The sequence below is a fragment of the Thalassophryne amazonica genome, chromosome 2 (genome assembly GCF_902500255.1).
Source record: "Thalassophryne amazonica chromosome 2, fThaAma1.1, whole genome shotgun sequence".
NCBI lineage: Eukaryota > Metazoa > Chordata > Actinopteri > Batrachoidiformes > Batrachoididae > Thalassophryne > Thalassophryne amazonica.
The window spans coordinates 25583734-25608088 of NC_047104.1; the positions used below are offsets into that span (position 1 = coordinate 25583734).

The 24355-nt window shown below is 43.4% G+C and overlaps 1 protein-coding gene across 1 annotated transcript in view; it reads left to right on the forward strand.

Annotated features, from left to right (window-relative positions):
• The first annotated feature begins 708 nt into the window (after window positions 1-708).
• ntrk3b (neurotrophic tyrosine kinase, receptor, type 3b) overlaps window positions 709-24355 on the forward strand; it is a 618832-nt gene continuing 595185 nt past the window's right edge. The window contains exon 1 of the mRNA XM_034184491.1: window positions 709-1048. Coding sequence (XP_034040382.1) covers window positions 807-1048 — 242 coding nt within the window. The 5' untranslated portion in view covers window positions 709-806. The remainder of the gene's footprint in view (window positions 1049-24355) is intronic.

The following is a 24355-nucleotide window of genomic DNA, read 5'->3' on the forward strand; positions in this document are numbered from 1 at the left end:
TTTAAGTCATTTTGCACTCTGGTCCACTGGAAATTATTATGTATACTATTTCATCGAAACAGGAGAAAATAAAGACCATTACAGCTTTTTTTAGTCAAATTATTTTGTCTTTCTCTACACGTGTGTATCTGTAGCAGTTTCAGAAATATGTGAGTTCTCTTTCAGTTTCTCTTTTTTACTCACTCGGGGTCACCACAGCAGCTGATTTGGCAGAAGTTCCTTCCTGATGTAATCTCCACATTACAAGGAAAATGAGCAAGGAGCAGGGCTGGTTTTGAACCTCCCTGGAAACAAGCGCACTCATGTCTTTCTTGGTCGCCACCTTGTTGCTTTCTTTCCAACAGCGCTGGGATGAGAGTTTTGTCCTGCGCTCTCGCTTTGCGCGCGTGCGCTGGCGCGCGTCTCATTAGTAATCTGCAGCTGTAATCACTGTTGATTGCCTGCAGTTTCTGCAGGTGTCAGTATGACTGTAGCCGGAGGAGGGACTTCATGTTCTAACTTCGGCTTCTGCTCAGTCCGACTCGCTGAGACACGACGACGTTCACGCGCTGTTTCGGGGGAACACCATGAATTTTAGGGAGAACATTCGACGAGCTGGAGCGTTACATTTTTGCGCTTTCTTATTTTTGATTTCCATTTGAGCCTGTTTTTTTCCCCCCTCTCTCGCCCCCCCCCCCTCCCTTCCTGACGCACAAGGACACTACAGCATCCATCCACAGCAGCGCCGCGCGCACACGATCCTCAGCACCACCATCCTCCGCCCGTTTCCAGCCCAGAGGACACCGGGACCTCTGCTTCTCCCAAACATGGATCTATGGTTTCGTTCGATCCGGATTTGCTGGTGGAGGGTTTTGTTTCTGATGACCGTTATCCAGAACTGTCTGAGCTCCATGCTGGACTGCCCGCCGACCTGCAGCTGCTCTCCGACCGAGATCTATTGCAATAAGTCCGACAACGGCAGATTTTTTCCTTTACTCGCCCTGCAAGACACTGGGAGCAATGGGACCAGTGTAGACATAGCAGAGTTATTCAAAAACATCACCTCCATGTAAGTAAACCTCTTAACACCATTCCATCAGCGCTCATTACTTCGCCTTTTTTATTCTTTCATTCACTTCAGTCTGATTTCTGCAGGGAGCACAAATGCGCATGTGCTTTCTGCCCTTCATACCCACAATAATTAAGAAAAAAAAAAATCTCTTATAGAGGATCTTTTTGGAAAGTGTAGTTTTCCTCTTAGATTCACGTTTGTATTGATTTTAAATATATTTTTTTCAACAAATAAATGCCGCCTTTTAATAAACAATTTACAACCGTGATTATTCTTCGCGTGCGTGCTCTTGAAGTTGCTCGTGCGCTGCGGCGCGGCGGCCTACGCGTCCAAATGCCAGAACGGATGATGCGCAGAACCACAGAGCAACATGTTCCGTCAGACTGCACGGGGTCCAAGTCAAATAAACGACTGCAGCAAAGCCAGCAGCTTAGCTTTACGACGCACATCATCTTTGTGACGTTTTTAACGGCGAGAGACTCACACACCCGCGCGTGCGATCACCCCACAGAAGTACATTTCCATTCTGCAGCACATCTCTCTCCTCTTTCCTCTTGGCATCAACCCATGAGGGAAACATCAAAAGATTTCTTTCTTGAAAAGTCTGAACCCAAGTCCAGACTTTAATTAGAAATATGAGGATGTGAGTGTAAAGTCCAAGCTGTGGGTTCCACATCTTATTTGCACACCTTCACATTTTGAAGTTATTTTGTGCTGTGGATCATCACTTTGTGCCACTAGAGGGAAGCCTGGTTCACTTTAACTAACAGTCCGTCCCATCAGCTGCAGAATGTGCATCAGGTCATAAAGAGGCTGAGGTCAGAGGTCGCAGCACACCATTAGTGATGGAGGGCAGGACGCTGCCAAAACTCCCCACATTTTACAATTTAAGTCGCTGCGTGTTTGTAGCCAATAAAGTCACTGTAATGAATCCTGATCATTATCCAATCACTATTAAATCTTTGTTTTTTCATGACTGTAATACTCATGGATTAGTTTTTTAGAAAATGGTAGAAATATTACAAATGTCTCACCAAGGAGCTCTTGCTTTCAACTGTGTCTGTCTGTTTTTAGCAGTAAAACATTTTATAAATTTATGTCTGTGTGGGGCTGTAACATTGGCAAAGGAAGAACATTACATTTTGGTCTAGACTGCTTCAAAGAACATAAGGTCAAAGGTCAGCAGAGGCTGTGATGCTGTGTCCATCTGGATCAGGCACATGCCAGCTGTCACTCAATGTGGCCACACCAGTTATTCATTTAATGAGCATAAACTGATTTACACAAAAATTCACCCTCCATATATGTCATGAAGGGGAAACTATAGGAACCAAAACTGTTTTTTGTACCGGGTTGTAAACACTTTATTTCTACTGGAAATTTGGATGTTTTAATTCGGGGTGGGGGGGTCAATGGGGACAGACTGTTGTATGGAGACAGCCTCAACTGACACTTCAAGGTACTGGCTTCGTTGTTGAGCACCGGAGGCTCCTATAACCATGTGGCAACCTCATGACTCCAGAAACTCTTCTGACAGTCTAAAAGCCCGAGAACCCAGAGACATGAACGTCACCGCTGAGAGCAGTCAACTTCAGCTACAAGTTGAAGAAACTTCCCCAAACCCAATGAATAGCAAGTTCAACACTTTACCCACATACAGACACACTTCTGATAGCACATAGTCCCTGAAATTTGACCCTGCATTGTGAGGGAAGATCAGCTGTGACATTTTTCTCATGTAGTGTATTTCTCTGGACATGATCAACACACAGGTGCCTCAGTGTTGAGGACTGCAGTGGCTGGAGAAGCCTAAGTCACATCTATGTTTCAGCTGGTTGCTGTGGAGAAGTGTGAATGGACCAGTTGTCTGCCTGGCTGGTTGCCATCCAGGACCCAGGGTAGTTACATACTGTGGTTATGTGGCAAAGCACATGGACTCCTCAAAGATCACAGCGCTGTCTGCAAAGATGTGTTGAGCACTTAAAAGTGTAGGAGCCAGAATGCATCCCTGAGGAATGCCAGCATTCACTGGGAAAAAGTTAGACACTGTGTTGCTGCTGCACACAGCACTCTCAGTACCTGTGTGGAGGCCGGCGATGCCCATGATAACACAAACACAATTTATCTGATTTAAACTACGTTTGAGCTAAAGATGCTGAATGAGTTTAAACTTGAATAGGATGAACAGGAACTGGTTTCACCAAAACCCTCTAAAGCCCATTCACTTTACTCAACAGATTATTGTTCCTTAGTGCTGCTTTTTTCATATGTATCTTCACTCTAACCACACAGTAAATTTTGCAGAGTAAAATTTACTCTGCTGGGATGACATGTGGTCCCAGTCCAGAGTCCAATCTACTCGATCACAGTTATAAATCAACCCCATCACAGTGTAAAATCAACTCTTACTGGAGTAGAAACACTTGATTTGACAAGACAGTAGAGCTGATTTCACTGTAGAAGAGTGTATTTTACTCTGTTTAGACTGGGAGTGCATGTTATCCCGGCAGAGTAAATTTTACTCTGCAAAATTTACTGTGTCATCGACCACAAGCACCAGTATTTGGTCTTTACAAAATATAAATCCTCCATCTTAAAATGTATGGGATTTGGCTAAATCCCTGTGTGGAAGTGTTGCCCAGTCACCAGCACAGGTGGTGGTTTTTATTTCAAAACACACAAAAGGCACATTTCTGTGAATACTGAATTTATTGGCCAAAGTGATTAAACGCTAAGATAACTGAACACCCTGCTGCAAACAGCAGGACTCTCATCTGACTTCTGCATGTTATTATAATTATTAATGATGATGATCCTTCAACAAGCTTCATCAAGACAGACTGAAATTACTCAAAATATAAAAGTGCCCCCCATTGCTGTAGGATATTCTGATCAACATCCAGGGTTTATGCATGATTAGAGTTTTTTTTTTTTTACATATAATTTACAGATTTTAGACAAATATGCAACACCTCACACTGAAAAAAGTACAAAATACAGGCTAGAGAACACTGGAAAAAAACTGAGGTAGATGCTGGCAAAAATAGTCTGTGGGCAGAGTCGAACAATAACGACAAGAGCTGTAATTATAATAATAATAGTAATGAAAAAAAATGTTCCAATGTCCAAAACAGGAAAGTGCTGCACAGATGACGCTCGTAAGCTGCTGGGATGTGTGCGTGTGTGTGTGTGTGTGTGGTTGGGGTGGGGGATGAGAAGGGGAACTCAGCCTGGGAGTGCAGGTTATTGTTAAAGGGGTAGTGGTGGGATTTCAGCTGGTGGGGGGTGAGTGACCAACATGCTTCAGGAAGGGTCAGCATATTTTTTTAAAAACAGCTTTTTCTGTTTGATCCAGGGAGGGAGTGTTTGATTTTCTTTAATTTCATAAAAGATAGTGCATGTTTTATCCAGTGGGTAAGAGTCTAAGGGCGAGGACTCTTCCAGTGCATCCAAATAACCCCCCCTAGTTTACAGTGTGAGAACGGGAATATGATCAGCAAAATGGGATGGTATTCATGTTATTCAGCCCCGCCCACTTTTACAACAGAGGCATTTCCGTTTTGTCTTAGGACTTCCTTTGAGCGTGTTTTCAATATAGAACAACGGAAGATATTTCACGGGTAGAAACAAAAACCTTTTTGAAAAGCTCAAAGGGAGCGACTCTGGCTCACCCGCGGGTCATAACAGAGTGGGAAGAAAAAGTGGCCCTCGATTATTCTGAACTACTTTGTGTTGTCAGTCGGCGTTGACGGTTTGGCTGTGAGGAACTATGAGCTTTGCACCGCGCAGCGGCTCGGAGCTCGTATAAAAGCACAATCAAGCTAAAATGCTACCCGACAAGCACTACCACCGTAATGCCAAGATTATGTAATGGTAATATACGTATGGTGTTATTTTATGCAGTGTTTGGTTGTATCAAATGTCAGGAAATGAGTAATTAAGATAGCAGCTAACGCTACAAACACAGCTTACCCGTTTGTCTCACTAGCATCCGCTGTGGCTTCTTCAACAGAGCGTTATAGTCCAACCATTTCTCTGGGCAAAGATCCAGTGATGTGGGCTTTTTCTCCATAAAATAAAAAGAACAGACAGGGACATTTGGGTGGATTTTTCAAATTCAGCGCCTTTAGCGAGCACCGGAGATCCTTGTCTTTCAGTAGAGGAGGGAACAAGTTAAATGCTGGTCCACAGCACTCAGATCTCTCCTTTCCATGTTCCAAACATCATTCTGAAAACGATAGTTTCCTCTTCTTCCATTTGTTGTGGCGCCCATGAACTGAACAATTAATGCTGCTCATGTTTGGACACTTCTAGCGTACTGTGTTCCCAAGGAGACAATCATCAGACTCAGTGGCAAACCGGAAGTTGCTTGACAAAATGGAGCCGCCCACCCTGACCTCCTGAATAAGGCGAATACAAATAATGTTTATGAGTTCAATGGTACAAATATTTCATGAGGTGAAACATGGAGTGTACCATTCAATAAGGTACTTTCCATCTTTCACCTCATGAAATATTCCTAACATTGAAATAATGAAAAAACATTCATTATTTTTATATTACAGTGAAAATAAATTATTGTCATTTGATGTTTTATTAATTTATAGACAACAGAAAAAGGACTTATATTTTGGTGTTCATCACTGGTGCTTTGACATCAACAGTCCAACATGAACTTTAAATAGGAGTCCAAAATTGTTCTTAGTCAACTTGCAAAAAGCAATTCCGATGATGTAGTGCGTGATGCCGTACACTGTATAGACTGCCGTTTACTTTCCTCACTTCAGCGAAAAATCGTTAGAAATTTCTCCAGCTTTTCAACCTCACTTCATCCTCCTAACAGTTCTTATGCTTCCAGATGGTTTACGGTGTAGTGGATTTGGTTTTGTTGTGTCAGAAGTATTAGCATGGTCACTTAGCTCCTTCTGTCAGCAAAACAAACTTCATTGTGTTTCGCTAAGCATTGCCCCCACTAGTGGGCGGTGTTTGCAGCGTGCAGTGGTACAAAATGTATGGAACCAAATTTGCATGGTAAATGGAACTAAATTTGCACACTAAATGCAATGCAACACAAATGGGATGAATAACCCACGTCATGTGGCATACAAAGCACCAATCAAATGACAAGGATCCACTCAGCCATTATATAAAAGTGACTGACCAATGGGAAAAACGCCAAATGGTGCAACTAAAGGTGAGGCTCAGATGTTGATGGATGTGGTGGCTGAGAGTGAGTCAGAGACAGAACAGAACCAAAACATGTGGGTGAGATTAGCTGGTCTGTCCAGTTGTGTGTGTGTGTGTGTGTGTTTTCTCTCACTTTAAATAATCCAACTAGCAAACCTGTTGACTGGGGAATGACCTCCATGGTAGCTGGAATATTTAGTGCAAACATTTTTGATTTAAGACAAAAACTGCAAAAAATTGGGCGGTTTAGTTATTAGCACTGCTGTCTCACAGAAGGTCTTCTGGTTGCTTCTTACCTAGTCCTTTCTGTGTGGAGTTTATATGTTCTCCCCATGTTTACATGCGCGACCTCTGGGTGCTTCCAAAGACATACTGATTCTGTGAATTGTAAACTTTAATTTGGCTGTGGGTGTGCGTGTTTAACTTCTGCTTTGTGTATGTCCTCTCTTCACTCTGTCACTGCAATTGGGAGGGCGCTCTGTCCAGAAGGCTGAAACCCGGGCTCTGTGTGGATAGACAGTCCTTCAGCTGCCGAGGACTGAGGTTTACTGACGACCACATGCACAGTGACTCCTGCTGGTCTCTGTCACACATGCGAGTGTGAATGCGTTTATCTGTCTATATGTGGCGCTGCGATGGACTGGGGACACGAATGAATGATCACTATTGATAAATGACTCATTTAGGGGGGCACTAATTATTGATCAGTATTGATGAGTGACCCATTTACAGGGACATTGATTATTGATCACTATTGATGGCTGACCCGTTTATGGGGACACAGATTATTGACAACTGACTTGTTTAAGGGAACATGGATTATTGCTCATTATTGATAACTGATTCCTTTAGGGGGACACAGGTTTTTGATCACTACTCATAACTGGCTTGTTTGGGGGCCATGGATAATTGATCACTAATGATAACTGACCCATTTGCGAGGACACTGATAACTGTTGATAAGTGACCTCTTTATAGGGACACCCAATATTGATAACTACCAATATCTGACCCATTTACAGGGACACAGATTATTGATTATGACTGATAATTTACCTGTTTACAGACACTTGGATTAGTCATCTCTTTTGCTAACTGACTCATTTATGGGGACCCAGAATATTCATCACTACTGATAACTGACTTGTTTACAGGGACACAGATTATTGATCAGTACTGGTATCTGACCTCTTCACATGGACACAGGTTATTGATCATTGTTGATAAATGGTCTACATACACACAGTTTTCAGAAATGCTCTGATTATCAGGTGTACACAGTATTTGTAATACATTAATGGCCCACATTTTTTAACACTTTCACAGTCTTTGTATTTATCTATATGGAAACTAACAAATAAAAAGTGTTTAAAAAATTACATACTATATTAGTATTCCCTCCCAATCATCAGATCAGTCAGATTGATTGATCCTTGTGCTTTGTGTAATGGGCTCACAGACAAACGTCATGCTTTGATTGGCTTTTTGCCTTTGACAAATCCATATGTAAATGTGTGAGTTTCCTTTTTGTTTGGCTGCTGGCCACCCGTTGGCTGGCGGACACTGACCTCCATCCAGAGCCTGCAGCGGCTCAATGACAGCAAACACCTGATTCACTTTATGCTTTTCTGCTTTCCTGTTTAAAAATGATCCTTGTATAAAAATGTTGGGGTAAATTGTTTCATGCTAATGTGTTATTTGGCTGGAAATCTTGCTGTATAATTTTATAACCAATATGAAATATGTGAAGGACGCACAGTACACTGTGTTCTTGGTCCTGATTTCTGAGGAGGATGCTGTTTGATTCATGGTGAGGGAAAGTCATGGGCAGTCAGGGACAGTTTGAGATAGAAAACTGGAGGAACTTATGCAAGACTGGCCAATTGAAGAAATGTCACAAATCCAGATACATTTTCCAGTTCTCAGATTTGAGATTCATCACAAAATGTTGTTGTGTGACACCTGGCTCTGATTCAAACAGACTGTAGGTGTGGTTTTGTTTCTACAGTCCAATCAGCACTTTTACTTGCAACAAGCTTTGGCCTCAGATCTTTCCTGCTTTAATGCAGAGATCAATCCAACAGGTACTGGAACTAGGACTAGGCTCTCCATTTGTGCAATATATACACACCAAAGTGTAATTGTGGTAAAACATTTTCATATGAATGAATCCAGTTTGTCTTTGTGAAACATGGCTCTGACCCTGTGATATTTTAATTTACGTCCTGTGGCTGAAATCAAGTCTGGATGCATGTGCCAATGCTGGGCATCATCTTATCCTGGGTGGATCTGCAGGGAATGAGGCAGACAGAGCCACACAGAGGTAGGATTAATCATCCAGTCAACCACAAAAGGTCCAATGTACCATGGAGTCAGCTTGGGAGAATGTATCTGGAGTGGGATGTCCTGGGAAGACAGCCACACCTCTTGACCAGGCTGGTAGTCAGGGATAGGGGTGCGGTGATGGTTAGCATGGCGTTGGATACATTCCTTGGCACACAGGAGGGTGTAAGAGGCATTCCTTCACACCGACGACTGTGCCTGAGGTGGGCTTACATCGATGGCACTGCGATGTAAGCTTCTTGCAGGTGAAACAGAGGAGGTTGATAGCCAAGGGAAACTTCAAAGGGCGAAAGTCTAGTTGCTGATGTGATCAGGGAGTTGTGTGCATATTCAATCCATGGGAGATGGGTGCTCCACTCAGTCGGGTGAGAGGACGACACACATCTCAAAGTGGATTCCAGATTTTGATTTGCCCATTCTGCCTGGCCATTGCTCTGGGGATGGTGTCTGGAAGTCAGACTGACCAAGGCCCAAAGGGCCGAACAGAAACTCCTCCAAACCTGCGATGTGAATTGGGGACCCTGGTCAGAGACAACATCCAGCGGAATGCCATGCAACCACACCACATGGTGGACCAGGAGGTCAGCAGTCTCCTGGGCAGAAGGAATCTTCAGATGGAACAGGGCAGGATAGGGTCCGGTATGGGAGGTGGCTCTATAGGGTCAAACTGGTGGGATAGGGCATCAGGCTTTCCGTTTTTGGTTCCTGATCGATATGACAAGTTGAAATTGAAGGGTCAAAAAACAGAGGCCACCTGAACTGACATGAGTTGAGTTGTTTAGCTGTTTTAATGTATTCAAGGTTCTTGTGATCAGTCCAGACAGTGAACGGGACTGCGGCTCCCTTCAGCCAGTGTCTCCACTCCGCCAGAGCTTCCTTGACCACCAGGAGTTTCCGGTTCCCAACATCTGAAAAGGAACCTGCAGGGAAGCGAGAGCTGTGAGAGGCAAAGTAACCTAACTGAAGTTTTGGATGAATCTGCGACAGAACGCAGACAGAGAGACTCTATATGGAAATAGAGTGGCCAGGTTACCAGGCTGTGAACACTGAGTTTCTGCTGCTGATGAGGTGTTGATCCACAGTTTAAATACAGGAGGGTTGATTACTGGCAGAGAGAGAGAGGCCAGACGAACAGGAACCAAGGCAGCACACATTTTTTTTTTTTTTACTATTATTGCACTACTGGTTGATGCTGCCTGGTCACTGATTTTGGATGCACATAGGGTAGTGCTGCTTGAAGTACCAGTACCGTCAGAGACTGTGAGATGGCCAAATGTGCTGTAAAGGCAAACTTTTTCCTGTCTCACTGCTGTTGTGTTTCTGAATTGGTTCAAAGTTTGTCTGCCCTCTGGGGTCCCCTGAGACCCCAAGCAATTGCCTGCCTAGCCTATTGGCACCCAGTGCTAACCTCTGCCAACACTAGTTTCTAATTCCACGATTTTTTCCTTGGAAAAAAATTTCAAGGTTAAAGTCCTGTGAGAAGTGGCTTTTCATGAGCTAAAATACAGTATAATACAAAAAATATAGATTAAAAGGGCTTTTCAATTTAAAAAAGAATCAAATATCTGCTAAATCCACACCATAAATCAGATGCAGCTCAAACGTAGTCTATTCATTGAGAGTGCCAGTTTGTACCTAATTGTCACTAATGAGAGTGATTGTGGCACTTTTGTTTGAGATATAATGCAAAATGTACACCAGACGGGCTTTTCAATATTAAATTCAAATGTCCACATAATCCACAATTGAGTAGTGAGTGCCAGTCTGCACCTCATTTTCAATTATGAGAGTGATTGGGGCATGTTTGATAAAGATACAACGTAAAATATACGTACATTAACTGGGATTTTCAGTTTTAAACTTAAATGTACAGAACAAAATCTGTAATCTGGATTAGATCCTGATCAAACATTGTCAGTCGATAAAGGATATCATCCTATATAATAAATATGAAAGAAATTTGATCTTTTTGACAGAGTTATGAATTTTTGAAATTTCACTCAATGTTAAAGATAGGGATTTTTTCAATTTTCCAAGATTTTCCTGACTTTTCTCTTTAACCTATAACCTTGAAAATTGACTCACCTCTTGCCTATCAGGATATGAATCTTGAGCAAAAACTTCATAGTTATATCTGAAAAATTGTGCGCTCTAGACTGTTCACAGACAGACAGACAATTCCAAATAAACAACATGCAGTGGGCAATCTGAATGTCACGTCACCCATGTGAGCTCTGTTCCACATGATGCTGTGTCTGTCCAGCAGTGCACCTTCCACAGGACATGCATGTCAAGCTGGACATGCGCGTGGACATGCACACGGATGAGCGCGCACGAAACCATCACAGGGGGATTGTTCACACCTGCCCCACTGTGTGTCCTTCCCAATGTCAGCTTGATGTTTTTGTGGTTCGCTCATTCAGGCTGTTTCGCTATGATTCGTCCTGATTCCTACTTATTCGTGCTATGTGTGAAGGGGCCCTTACTGAGGGTGTACTGGGCGTGGCACCAGGAGAACTCCTGCCTTTGTCGGTTTCTAGTGTTTTTGAGACATTCCAATTCAGCACTTTTTTCTTTTTTGTTCATCAGCTTTCAGGAACTGCTGAACCTTATCAGTTCTGGATACAGTAGTGTTCAGAATAATAGTAGTGCTATGTGACTAAAAAGATTATTCCAGGTTTTGAGTACATTTCTTATTGTTACATGGGAAACAAGGTACCAGTAGATTCAGTAGATTCTCACAAATCCAACAAGACCAAGCATTCATGATATGCACACTTGTAAGGCTATGAAATTGGGCTATTAGTAAAAAAGTAGAAAAGGGGGTGTTCACAATTATAGTAGTGTGGCATTCAGTCAGTGAGTTTGTCAATTTGTGGAACAAACAGGTATGAATCAGGTGTCCCCTATTTAAGGATGAAGCCAGCACCTGTTGAACATGTTTTTCTCTTCATCTACAATGATCTCCAGTGCTTTAAAATGGACAAAAAAACCAGAGACGCATGGAAGAAAATGGAAAACAACCATCAAAATGGATAGAAGAATAACCAGAATGGCAAAGGCTCACCCACTGATCAGCTCCAGGATGATCAAAGACAGTCTGGAGTAACCTATAAGTGCTGTGACAGTTAGAAGACGCCTGTGTGAAGCTAATTTATTTGCAAGAATCCCCCGCAAAGTCCCTCTGTTAAATAAAAGACGTGCAGAAGAGGTTAGAATTTTGAACATAATAGTTTTGAGTTTGTAGTATCAACAGCAGATGCTACTATTATTGTGAACACCACCTTTTCTACTTTTTAAAAAATAATAGCCCAATTTCATAGCCTTAAGAGTGTGCATATCATGAATGCTTGGTCTTGTTGGATTTGTGAGAATCTACTGAATCTACTGGTACCTTGTTTCCCATGTAACAGTAAGAAATATACTCAAAACCTGGATTAATCTTTTTAGTCACATAGCACTACTATTATTCTGAACACTACTGTATGTGTCTTCCACATGCACAAATTCTTTCAATCAAAGAGATTCATCTACAAGTAAATGAGATCAAACTGTTTATTGGCAATTAAAAAATATGATGAAAATGGCCTTTAAGACATTGATCTTCCAGTATGAAAAAAAAAAAAATCACTTTGAAGGGCGTAATATTAACTTTAATCATGAGAAGATTGAAGTGTTTCTTCTTTTTTCTACTAAATAGGCTCTTCGTTGATAAAATCACTACTGACTGAAGGGGCGCTGTCCTTTAGTTGTGACCTCCAAAAATAAATAAATAAATAAATAAATAACTGCTATAAAACTGAAGTATGGGATTGCTGGTTATCACAAGAGGCAGAATGAAAATAAAATTATACACAGTTTTTCTCATGATAAAAGTGATGTTCTTGACCTGTGGACACCTTCAATGGGCCCAGGTCAGTCGATCCTGTGGTTGAGTATCTGATGGAACAGACATAGTGCAGCTCACATGTCCAGGACCAGTAAGTCCACAGAACCTTTGCTCGATCTTTAAAGTTGAAAACAAATGGAACATAAAATATGTTGATTTGAGGTTTAGACGCTGATAGACTCCAGTGATAAATGGAAAATACACTAGATTAATTGAATGGTACTTTTTTGTTTTTACATAAAATGTTTTAAAATATGTTAATTACGCGACTTTAGAATCCCTTTTGGGAGATTCATCAGATAAATTATTTGATTTCAGAGTAGAAAAATATGGCAAGAACTAAGCTGCTGAGTAATCAGACTTTGTAGACGGTGCTGACTGGATTTGAGCTGGCTCTGTTAGCCATAATGTTGTGGGTTCGATAGTTGGAATGAAAGCAAAGCTTTTTATTGTCATTCCATTTAAAGGGACAGAACATCAACAGGTTGAAATATCTGTTCTTAAAATACCACATGTATGACTTCAACCAAATAAACATTCACAGCAGGGCAATTAAACAATTTTGAACCCAGATCAAAATAAATTGTCAATTTCAGTGATAAGCCTCACACAATTTTATTTGATATTGGAAAAAGAACTTATGCAGCCACCAGGAAAAAAAAAAACACCACATCCACTGATAGCTGTTTGTTAGAAACATCCCATGAGAAAGACTTTTGTTTTTAGAAAATGGTGCAATGTGCAAACATTTAATGAGGCTACAGATCAGTTAACTGCTTATTTTAACCCAGTGCAAACACTTAATGAGGCTACAGATGAGTTAACTGTTTACTTTAATCCAGTGCAGACATTTAATAAGGCAGTAGATCAGTTAGCAGTTTATTTAATCCAGTGCAAACATTTAATAAGGCAATAGATCAGTTAGCAGTTTATTTAATCCAGTGCAAACATTTAATAAGGCAATAGATCAGTTAGCAGTTTATTTAATCCAGTGCAGACATTTAATAAGGCAATAGATCAGTTAGCAGTTTATTTAATCCAGTGCAGACATTTAATAAGGCAATAGATCATCCGCTTTATCTGGAGTCGGGTCGCGGGGGCAGCAGCTCAAGCAAAGCTGCCCAGACCTCCCGATCCACACACACCTCCCCCAGCTCCTCCGGGGGAACCCCAAGGCGTTCCCAAGCCAGCCGAGAGATGTAGTCCCTCCAGCATGTCCTGGTTCTTCCCCGGGGCCTCCTCCCAATGGGACGTGCCCGGAACACCTCTCCAGTGAGGCGTCCAGGGGGCATCCGGAAAAGATGCCCGAGCCACCTCAACTGACTCCTTTCGATGTCGAGCAGCAGCGGCTCGACTCCGAGCTCCTCCCGAGTGACCGAGCTCCTCACCCTATCTCTAAGGGAGCGCCCAGCCACCCTGCAGAGGAAACTCATCTCGGCCGCTTGTACTCGCGATCTCGTTCTTTCGATCATGAGCCAAATCTCATGACCATAGGTGAGGATTGGAACATAGATCGATCGGTAAATCAAGAGCTTTGCCCCCCTACTCAGCTCTCTCTTCACCACGACGGTCCGATACAGCGACCGCATCACTGCAGATGCTGCACCGATCCATCTATCGATCTCACGCTCCATCTGTCCCTCACTCGTGAACAAGACCCCGAGATACTTAAACTCCTCCACTTGAGGCAAGGACACTCCACCGACCTGAAGAGGGCAAAGCATCTTTTTCCGGTCGAGAACCATGGCCTCAGATTTGGAAGTGCTGATTTTCATCCTGGACGCTTCACACTCGGCTGCAAACCGCCCCAGTGCACGCTGAAGGTCCTGATTTGACGAAGCCAACAGAACCACATCATCCGCAAACAGCAGAGACGAGATTCTGTGGTTCCCAAACCAGACCCCTCTACACCCTGGCTGCACCTAGAAATTCTGTCCATAAAAATAATGAACAGAACCGGTGAGAAAGGGCAGCCCTGGCGGAGGCCAACGTGCACTGGAAACAGGTTTGACTTACTACCGGCAATGCGAACCAAGCTCCTGCTGTGGTCGTACAGGGACCGGATAGCCCTTAGCAAAGGACCCTGGACCCCATACTCCCAGAGCACCCCCACAGGGTGCCCCGAGGGACACGGTCAAACACCTTCTCCAGATCCACAAAACACATGTGGACTGGTTGGGCAAACTCCCATGAACCCTCGAGCACCCAATGGAGCGTGTAGAGCTGGTCCAGTGTGCCGCGACCAGGACGAAAACCACACTGCTCCTCCTGAATCCGAGGTTTGACCATCGGTCGAATTCTCCTCTCCAGTACTCTGGAATAGACCTTACCGGGGAGGCTGAGGAGTGTGATCCCCCTATAGTTGGAACACACCCTCCGGTCCCCCTTCTTAAACAGAGGGACCACCACCCCGGTCTGCCAATCCAGAGGCACTGTCCCCGATCGCCACGCGATGTTGCAGAGGCATGTCTGCCAAGACAGTCCCACAACATCCAGAGACTTAAGGTACTCAGGACGGATTTCATCCACCCCAGGAGCCCTACCACCGAGGAGCTTTCTAACCACCTCGGTGACTTCGGCCTGGGTAATGGATGAGTCCACCTCTGAGTCCCCAGTCTCTGCTTCCTCTTCGGAAGATGTGACGATGGGATTGAGGAGATCCTGAAAGTATTCCTTCCACCGCCCGACAACATCCTCAGTCAGGGTCAACAGCTCCCCACCCGCACCATAAACAGTGCTGGTGGAGAGCTGCTTCCGCCTCCTGAGGCGCTGGATGGTTTGCCAGAATCTCTTCGAGGCTGACCGATAGTCCTCCTCCATGGCCTCCCCGAACTCCTCCCAGACCCGAGTTTTTGCCTCTGCGACCGCACGGGCTGCGGCACGCTTGGCCTGCCAGTACCTGTCAGCTGCCTCCGGGGTCTCACCTACCAACAAAGATAAGTAGGACTCCTTCTTCAGCTTGATGACATCCCTTACTTCCGGCATCCACCACCGGGTTCGGGGATTGCCGCCGCGACAGGCACCAGAGACCTTGTGACCACAGCTACGAGCGGCCGCATCAACAATGGAGGTGGAGAACATGGTCCACTCGGACTCCATGTCTCCAACCTCCCCCGGGATCTGGGAGAAGCTCTCCCGGAGGTGGGAGTTGAAGACCTCACTGACAGAGGGTTCCGGCAGTCATTCCCAGCAGACCCTCGCGATACGTTTGGGCCTGCCAGGTCTGACCGGCTTCCTCCACTCCCAGTGGATCCAACTCACCACCAGGTGGTGATCGGTCGACAGCTCAGCCCCTCTCTTCACTCGAGTGTCCAAGACATGTGGCCAAAGGTCAGATGATACGACTACAAAGTCAATCATTGACTTCCGGCTCAGGGTGTCCTGGTGCCACGTGCACTTATGGACACCCTTGTGCTCGAACATGGTGTTTATGATGGACAAACTGAGACTAGCACAGAAGGCGAACAACTGAACCCCACTCGGGTTCAGATCGGGGAGGCCATGCTTCCCGATCACCCCCCTTCAGGTCTCACTGTCGCCACCCACGTGGGCATTGAAATCCCCCAGGAGAACAATGGAGTCCCCATTCGGAGCGCTATCTAGTACCCCTCCCAGGGACTCCAAGAAGGTTGGGTACTCTGCACTGCTGCTTGGCCGTAGGCCGAGACAATGGTGAGAGACCTGTCCCTGACCCGAAGGCGTAGGGACTCGTTCACTGGAGTAAACTCCAACACATGGCGACTGAGCTGGGGAGCAATAAGCAATGCGACACCAGCTCTCCGCCTCTCCCCGTGGGCAGTGCCAGAAAAATGAAGCATCCAGCCCCTCTCCAGGAGTTGGGTACCAGAGACCAAGCTGTGAGTGGAGGTGAGCCCGACTATCTCTAGTCGGTATCTCTCAACCTCCCGACAAGTGATGGTCTAGTGGTTAAGGTGTTGGGCTTGAGTCCAGAAGATCATGGGTTCAAATCCCCGCCTGACTGGAAAATCACTAAGGGCCCTTGGGCACGGCCTTTAATCCCCTATTGCTCCCGGTCTGTAGTGAGCGCCTTGTATGGCAGCACCCTGACATCGGGGTGAATGTGAGGCATTATTGTAAAGTGCTTTGAGCGTCTGATACAGAAGCGCTATATAAATGCAGTCCATTTACCATTTAATAGATCAGTTAGCAGTTTATTTTAATCCAGTGCAGACATTTAATAAGGTAATAGATCAGTTAGCAGTTTATTTTAACCCAGTGCAGAAGCTATCGAGGCATCAGTTCAGCTAATGGTATATTTTAATCAAGTGTGGATACTTAACAAGGCAACAGATTAGTTTATTTCAGCTCACTGCATACACTGACAAGGCAGCAGATCCGTAAATGTTTTATTTTAACTCAGTGCAAACACTTAATGAGGCAACAGATCAATTAACTGTTTAGTTAAACCCAGTGCAGAAGCTAATGAGGCGTCAGATCAGTTAATGGTTTATTTTAATAAAGTGCAGAACGTCACCAAGACAACAGATCACTTAACTGACTATTTTAATGTGGAAGGTGAAGAAGTCCTGGAGAATGCTGACCTGGGGAAGTTGATCCAGATTACCAGAGCCGGTGAGGTAGGTGGTGTTCCAGGACAGGTGGTATAGGAGGCAGAACTGTAGTTGCAGTCTGATGTTGGCAAGAGCAGGATCATAATAAATCAGATTGATTATAACGAGCAAGAAACTAAAGGCCAAGTGAGATGCAAGGATTATGATCTGACAGGCTGGTGATGATGGAGCTGATTTTCAGTTCTTGACCTAGATGATGTGGCGCACCTGGTGAGTCCATCCTGACAACAGAGAGGGAGGAACTAAAGAGAATGAGCAGTTCCAAAGACAGGTGGAACAAGAGGTGAAGAAGATTTGCTTCCTGTGATCATCAACTTTCATTCATTGTTTTTCTAAACCCGGTTATTTCAATTAATAGTGATGGGTGGCTGGAGTCTATCGCAGTGCTCAGTGGGTGAGAGGCAGGGTTTACTCTGGATAGGCCAGCATTTTATCATCATCAGTGAAGTCAGCTTTTGAGAAAGCATGTTGGACAACTCATTACTTCCCATTAATTACAGAATTTTGAAGCAAGGGTCACAGAACTCTTTGACTCAATCTGTACAAAGAGCAACATACAAAAAGTGCACATGGTGACCAATGACGGGAGTGGAAACATCTTTGGACAGAGTGGAAAAATCTTTGGCAACCGGCAAAAGGAGCGCGAATGTCTTTGATGATGGGCTCGGAAAGGACTTTGCACCTTCTTGACTGTGGAAGGTCTGTGCTCACATTATGATTCTGGTTATGTTCCATTTACAAGAATTGTTCAGAGAAAATGTGGAGTATGTTTCCAGAGTGCTGGGAGTTCATAACTATGTTGTTTCCAAGCAGTCGGTCTGTTGGTGGACCATTAGCTTACAAACAAAATACTATTTTTAATTGTGAGAGTCTTTTAGTCTTTTTTTTCATACTGCCTTGAGATGTTCTCCGAGTTGTGACTCTGGTTCAAACATTTGAGAAAAAAAAATCATTACCTTTAAACGTTAGTAATATTTTAAACCCATTTACAGACTAAATTTAAGTGACAATGGTTTTAATTCCATCAAAATCAGATTGAATTAATTCTGCTGTTTTTTCTTTCCATTTTCGACAGGTTCTAAAGAACCTTTTAGAAGTTTGGAACTTGTGATTGATTGTGTTGGTGTCACCACTACTGAGGGCTTTTTTTAATCATGCAGGAAGCAGACGCTCACACAGACCACGCCCACTCTGGGTCCTTTGCACAGCGAGCTCCTTCTGGTGTGTTGAAAGGCTCACCTCAGGCGCTGTACGACGGCCTTCTCCGTTATAAGCATATCATCAAGTTTGCATGAACTCGTCTTTGTAGAAAGTAGGTCACTGCTGCCATTTGAGAATTAGGAGGTGGTGCTCTGCTCAGATCCTCTGTATGTGAGGAAGTTGAGAAAACTCCCCACCATGTGACCAAAGCAGCTTCTCCCCTCCCACGCCACCCACAACCTCCACACCTACATCTGCAGGCAGCTCTTGTATCTTAAAGATGCATACTAATGAAGCACAGTCACCTCCTTAACAATCAAAAGGATTGAGAAGACTGCTGCTTCAGCCAGGATTAGGTAAAAGCCTTTAAACCTTCCTGCAGTATTCCAAGGACCTTATGCTGACCTTTATGGCAACTTCCACGTGTACACAGAAGATTATGAGTCTGTGGTTCAACACCTTGTATCAAATGTTTGTGATGGACCCAAACGGCCGTGTTACGCTGCTGTTTATGCGCCAGATGCTAAAAAGACATGAATTAGATAAGTTGTACAAGGTCGGTTTATTTATCTGCTGAGTGTGGGCAGCATGGTGGCCAATCGGTTAGTGTGCTTGTTTCTAGAGCAGAAAGTTCCTGCTTCCAGACCACCTGTCCATATCTGATGTGCTGTGAAGTTTTTGCAAGTGAAAAAAGGGAGAAGCCAAAGAAAAGAACAACCCGTGATGTCTACCTGTCCCAATCCGCTGCCGTCCCGTCTTGTGTCCTGCCTAATTTTTGTGGTCACTGTTCCTTTGTTGTGTTTTTTTTTTTGTTTTTTTTGCCATCGTTGCATTCTGCTTTAGTTTTCATGCACTGGTCTCATGTATTTATGATTAGAGTTGGGTATAGATTTAAATTGCAAGAACTGATTTGATTCTGATTCTTAAGATTCAGAATCGATTACTTGGATTCAACTCGATCTGATCCAATATTGATTTGTGTTAGTGTTATTAAAACTGTTTTTGAGCTGTTACCTAATTGTCTAGTTATGCAACATAATACTAGTATTATACTGACATTTGACAGCAAATGAATGAAGTACTGGTAGTTAATAATGATGGCTACAAGACTGATGACACGGAACAATCCCCCTCCAAGACTGATAGAGTAGTATTTTTATTTTACAAACATACATAAAGGGCAGAATTACTGAAGAGATCCAGGGCAGCCAAAAGAGGGCACCAGAGGTACCTGGATTGTGAATTGTTCTGTAATTTATGTCTGTAGCATGGCCAAGCACACAGTCACCCCTTTGAGTCTGGTCTCCTTGAGGTGTCTTCCTCAGCGGAATTTTTTCCTTACCACTACTGCTCTGGGGGTTAGTAAGGTTAGGCCTTACTTGTGTGAAGCACCTTGAGGTAACTCTGTTGTGATTTGGTGCTATGAAAATAAATTGAAATTGGATCATTGGTCCTGACATTTTCACACGCTTCCAGGTTTTGGCCTGATGACATTTTCACACGCTTCCAGGTTTTGGCCTGATGCCTCGTTTCTTTTGGCTTTAAATTAAGCCTGTAACAAAGATAAAAAAAAAAAAAAAACTATGGCTTTACTTCAAAAACTCTGGCCCTCAACATTCAGGCAATAGTGTTTCAGAGAATTATAAATTAACAGTGTTTTAAACAGTGTGGATGCTGAGCGTCCACAGAGTTCAATAGCGAAGCAAAGAGTGCAGCGAAACGAGACGAGTCATTGGATAAATGCTGGGCTTTGTCCCGCCCATCGGACGCTCAGCATCTCTGGGGGTCTACGGGGCAGTGGGCTGGCCTTGGCTGGCCCAGATGCTCAGCTTCTGCATGATGATTGGATGATCTGTCTGAGGCTGAATCCCTTTTTGATTGACAGCGAAATGAGCGAATCAGCGATCTTTTGGTGTAAACATCCGTGGGAGCATTTTTTAATTTTCATTCTGTTCTGAGTTGAACCGGAGACCTAATCCTCTTAGCGGCATTTTCTTTGTTAAAAACGACTAGCGACAAATCAAGCTTCTATTTCTGGTGTTTTTTTTTGTAGCTGCTTGTGTTTGGAGACTGACTTCTATCACTCTTTCTGACTTCTATCGCAGTTTCTGTCCCTACCGAGCAGCGGGTGCTGCTGAGCTCCTCCACCGTCACAAAGCACTCACAGGTGGACACACTTCACACTAGCCTCGCGCCAGTCCCAGCTAGCGAGCTAGCTAGGTAGCAAGCTGCACATAATGGCAGACAATTTGAATGTTGTGGACCGGATTTTGGTGAAGCCATTTGATAGTCTTCCTTACGAAGAAGCCATGGCTGCTGTCATGGCTTCAGCTCTCAATGGTTTGCAGGCCAAAGTTAAAGCAATAGCCCCCAGTGCAATGTTTGTGCATTGCTATGCACACAGACTGAATATGGTTCTGTCTCAGGGGGCTAAATGCTTATCTGAGTGCAGAATATTTTTTGCATCACTCTCTGGGTTTGCCACATTTTTCTCAAAATCCACAAAGAGGATGTCTTTTCTTGAGTCTGCAGGCTGCTCAAGGTTGCCCAGAAATGCTCCTACTCGATGGAATTTCACATCACGGATAGTGAGCACTTATTTATATGGTGCGACTTTAATGGAGGTTTAAGTCTTGCTCATTATTGTGAATGGTACTCTAGGATAATGCAAAGTGCACTCTGTTGGTAAAACTGAATGACGTGCAATATTTTGACCATCAGGTGGTGATGTAGTGCAGTTGTGCTTTCTTAAATACCTGTACTGTACATAGTTGTAATGTGAAGTCACTGAGTCTTTTGTTTTTTTATGTTCAGAAACTTTATTGAAGTAATTATCGTTTATCTTTGTGTTTGTTATTGCAGTAGTCATTAAAACCAGAAATTTGTTCTTGAAAATAGCTGTTGTGAGTTAATTTGTGGGATTGTGGGTGTTCTGGATGAAGTTAGTGTTTTCATGGGTGGTGGGGCGGAGGTGGAGGCCACGTTAGTGTGCGCGGGGGGGCGGGGGTGCATGCAGGGAGTTTCGCCCGGGGAGTAAATCACTCTAGGACCGCCACTGGATGAAAGGTTTCTAAAGAACCATTTATTGATTTAGCTATTTTAATTACAAGTGTTCTAAACTTTTTTAACAGTAATCAAAAATTTTGAGGTAACAAACAACAACAAAAACCATTTCCAAGGATTTTTCTTCAGAAAACTGCTCTATAAATGAGCAGTCCTGTGACACATTTGTTTTGTAGAGATCAGTGGTTTCTGCCACTAGTCTTCCATGTTTTGGCCCAATGCGTCGTTCCTATTGGACAGTGCAAAGCTACGCCACAGTTCAGAACGTCGAAAGTTGGATTGGGTTGATCTTTGACCGCGTCAGCCTGCCAACAAGCAGCAATGCACGCTTCCGTCAGAAGCATTGCTTTAGCTCAGCTTTTGACGTGACGCTTCTCACGCCTCTAAAAAGCAACGCGTCTTATTGAAAATAATGCTTTTTAGACCGATTCTTGACACCTCTGATGCTTCCGACGTGTGAAAGTCCCATTAATCTGCAATAATGAGCTTGAAATAACGCTGATCAAAATGATGAGGATAAAATCTATATCAGATTCCTGATCGGGATGTAACGTCCGTTTATGATGAAGTCTGAAACCACGTGATTGGGCCCAATTTCCAATGACGTGATTGGATCGGGACATCCCTACTAAAAAGTCAGTCCACACCAGAGAACCTTCATGCGCGGTCCCACGGAAAAGGCACATTATGAGGAATGAAAGACAAAAAAAAACAAACACTACTGTGTGAATTAAGCAGCAGTCAAGTGTCTTTTCTTGCCTGCAACAAAGAGTCCCAGTTGTCGTGATTGACATCTTTAAATGTCTGAAATTTTCATCTTAGGTGCATGTCCACTGTGAGAGACATAATCTAAAAAAAAATCCAGAAATCACAATGTATGATTTTTTAATAATTTATTTGTATGTTACTGCTGCAAATAAGTATTTGAACACTTGTGAAAATCAATGTTAGGGTGATTCTTTAACTGCGGGCACTATTGGCCTTGTAAATGTAATTTCCACCACACCATTGCCTTACAATATAAAGCGCCTTGGGGCAACTGTTTGTTGTGATTTGGCGCTATATACATGTGCTCTGATGTCACTGTTTATCTCCATAGAAACAACCCAAACAATCTTTCATACAAACTGTTTAGGGACATTACAGTGTTGTGGTGGAAATTACGGCAATAGTGTGGGACAACTACATTTTGTTTAAAAAAAATGACAACAGTTGTATGACATTGAATACCCCAATTATGTTTTGATTATTTTACTGATACTTTATTCAGAGATATTTTAAAACATTAGAAAAAATGTTTCTTTACCATTCATTTTTATCATTGAAGATCAAAAGTCTGGGTGTGGGACAAACACAAAATGGCAATATTTGCATATGATGATGCTGAAAAAAGGTGAAAAAGTCATCATAGACTACTAGAACAAATTTCTTAACACACTTTCATTGTAAAGATAACTATAAAAGTGTGAAATTTCCCCATTTTTCTGTTTTTCATACAATATGATCAAAGGACATAATAAGTGCCCGTAGTCTAAGAATCACCCGTTAATATTTGGTACAGTAGCCTTTGTTTGCAATTACAGAGGTCAAATGTTTCCTGTAGTTTTTCACCAGGTTTGCACACACTGCAGCAGGGATTTTGATCCACTCCTCCATACAGATCTTTAGATCTTTCACGTTTGGAGTTTCAGCTCCCTCCAAAGATTTTCTATTGAGTTCAGGTCTGGAGACTGGCCAGGCCACTCCAGGACCTTGAAATGCTTCTTACGGAGCCCCTCCTTAGTTGCCCTGGATGTGTGTTTGGGGTCATTGTCATGCTGGAAGACCCAGCCATGACCCATCTTCAATGCTCTTACTGAGGGAAGGAGGTTGTTTTCCAAAATCTCACAATACATGACCCCATCCATCCTCCCTTCAATACGATGCAGTCGTCCTGTCCCCTTTGCAGAAGAGCAACCCCAGAGTATGATGTTTCCACCCCCATGCTTCACGGTTGGGATGACTTTCTTGGGGTTGTTCTCATCCTCTAAACATGGTAAGTGGAGTTGATTCCAAAAAGCTCTATTCTGGTCTCATCTGACCACATGACCTTCTCCCGTGCCTCCTCTGGATCATCCAGATGGTCACTGGTGAACTTCAAACGGGCCTGGACATGTGCTGGCTTGAGCAGGGGGACCTTGCTGCCCTGCAGGATTTTAAACCATGACAGCATCATGTGTTACTAATGTAATCTTTGTGACTGTGGTCCCAGCTCTCTTCAGGTCATTGACCAGGTCCTCCTGTGTAGTTCTGAGCTTTCTTAGAATCATCCTTACCCCACAAAGTGAGATCTTGCATGGAATCCCAGACCGATGGAGATTGACAGTCATTTTGTGTTTCTTCCACTTTCTAATAAATAATCATAACAGTTGTCTTCTACCAAGCTGCTTGCCTGTTGTCCTGTAGTCCATCCCAGCCTTGTGCAGGTCTACAGTTTTGTCCATGGTGTCCTTAGACAGTTCTTTGGCCTTGGCTAAGGTGGACAGGTTGGAGTGTGATTGATTGAGTGTGTGAACAGCTGTCTTTTATACAGGTAACAAGTTCAAACAGGTGCAATTAATACAGGTAAAGAGTGCAGAATAAGAGGGCTTCTTAAAGAAAAATTAACAGGTCTGTCAGAGACAGAATTCTTGCTGGTTGGTAGGTGTTCAAATACTTATTTGCAGCAGTAACATACAAATAAATTATTAAAAAATCATACATTATGATTTCCGGATTTTTTTTTTAGATTGTCTCTTACAGTGGACATGCACCTAAGATGAAAATTTCAGACCCCTCCATGATTTCTAAGTGGGAGAACCTGCAAAACTGCAGGGTGTTGAAATACTTATTTTCCTCACTGTATATATCATATATGACTGCTGAGATAGGCTCCAGCTCCCCACAACCCTTAATTGGACTAAGTGGTTGAAGATGAGTGTGTGTGTGTGTGTATATATTTATAAAATCAATCTTTGGATGTGTGAGTCGATCTGTGGGAATTAAAATGAA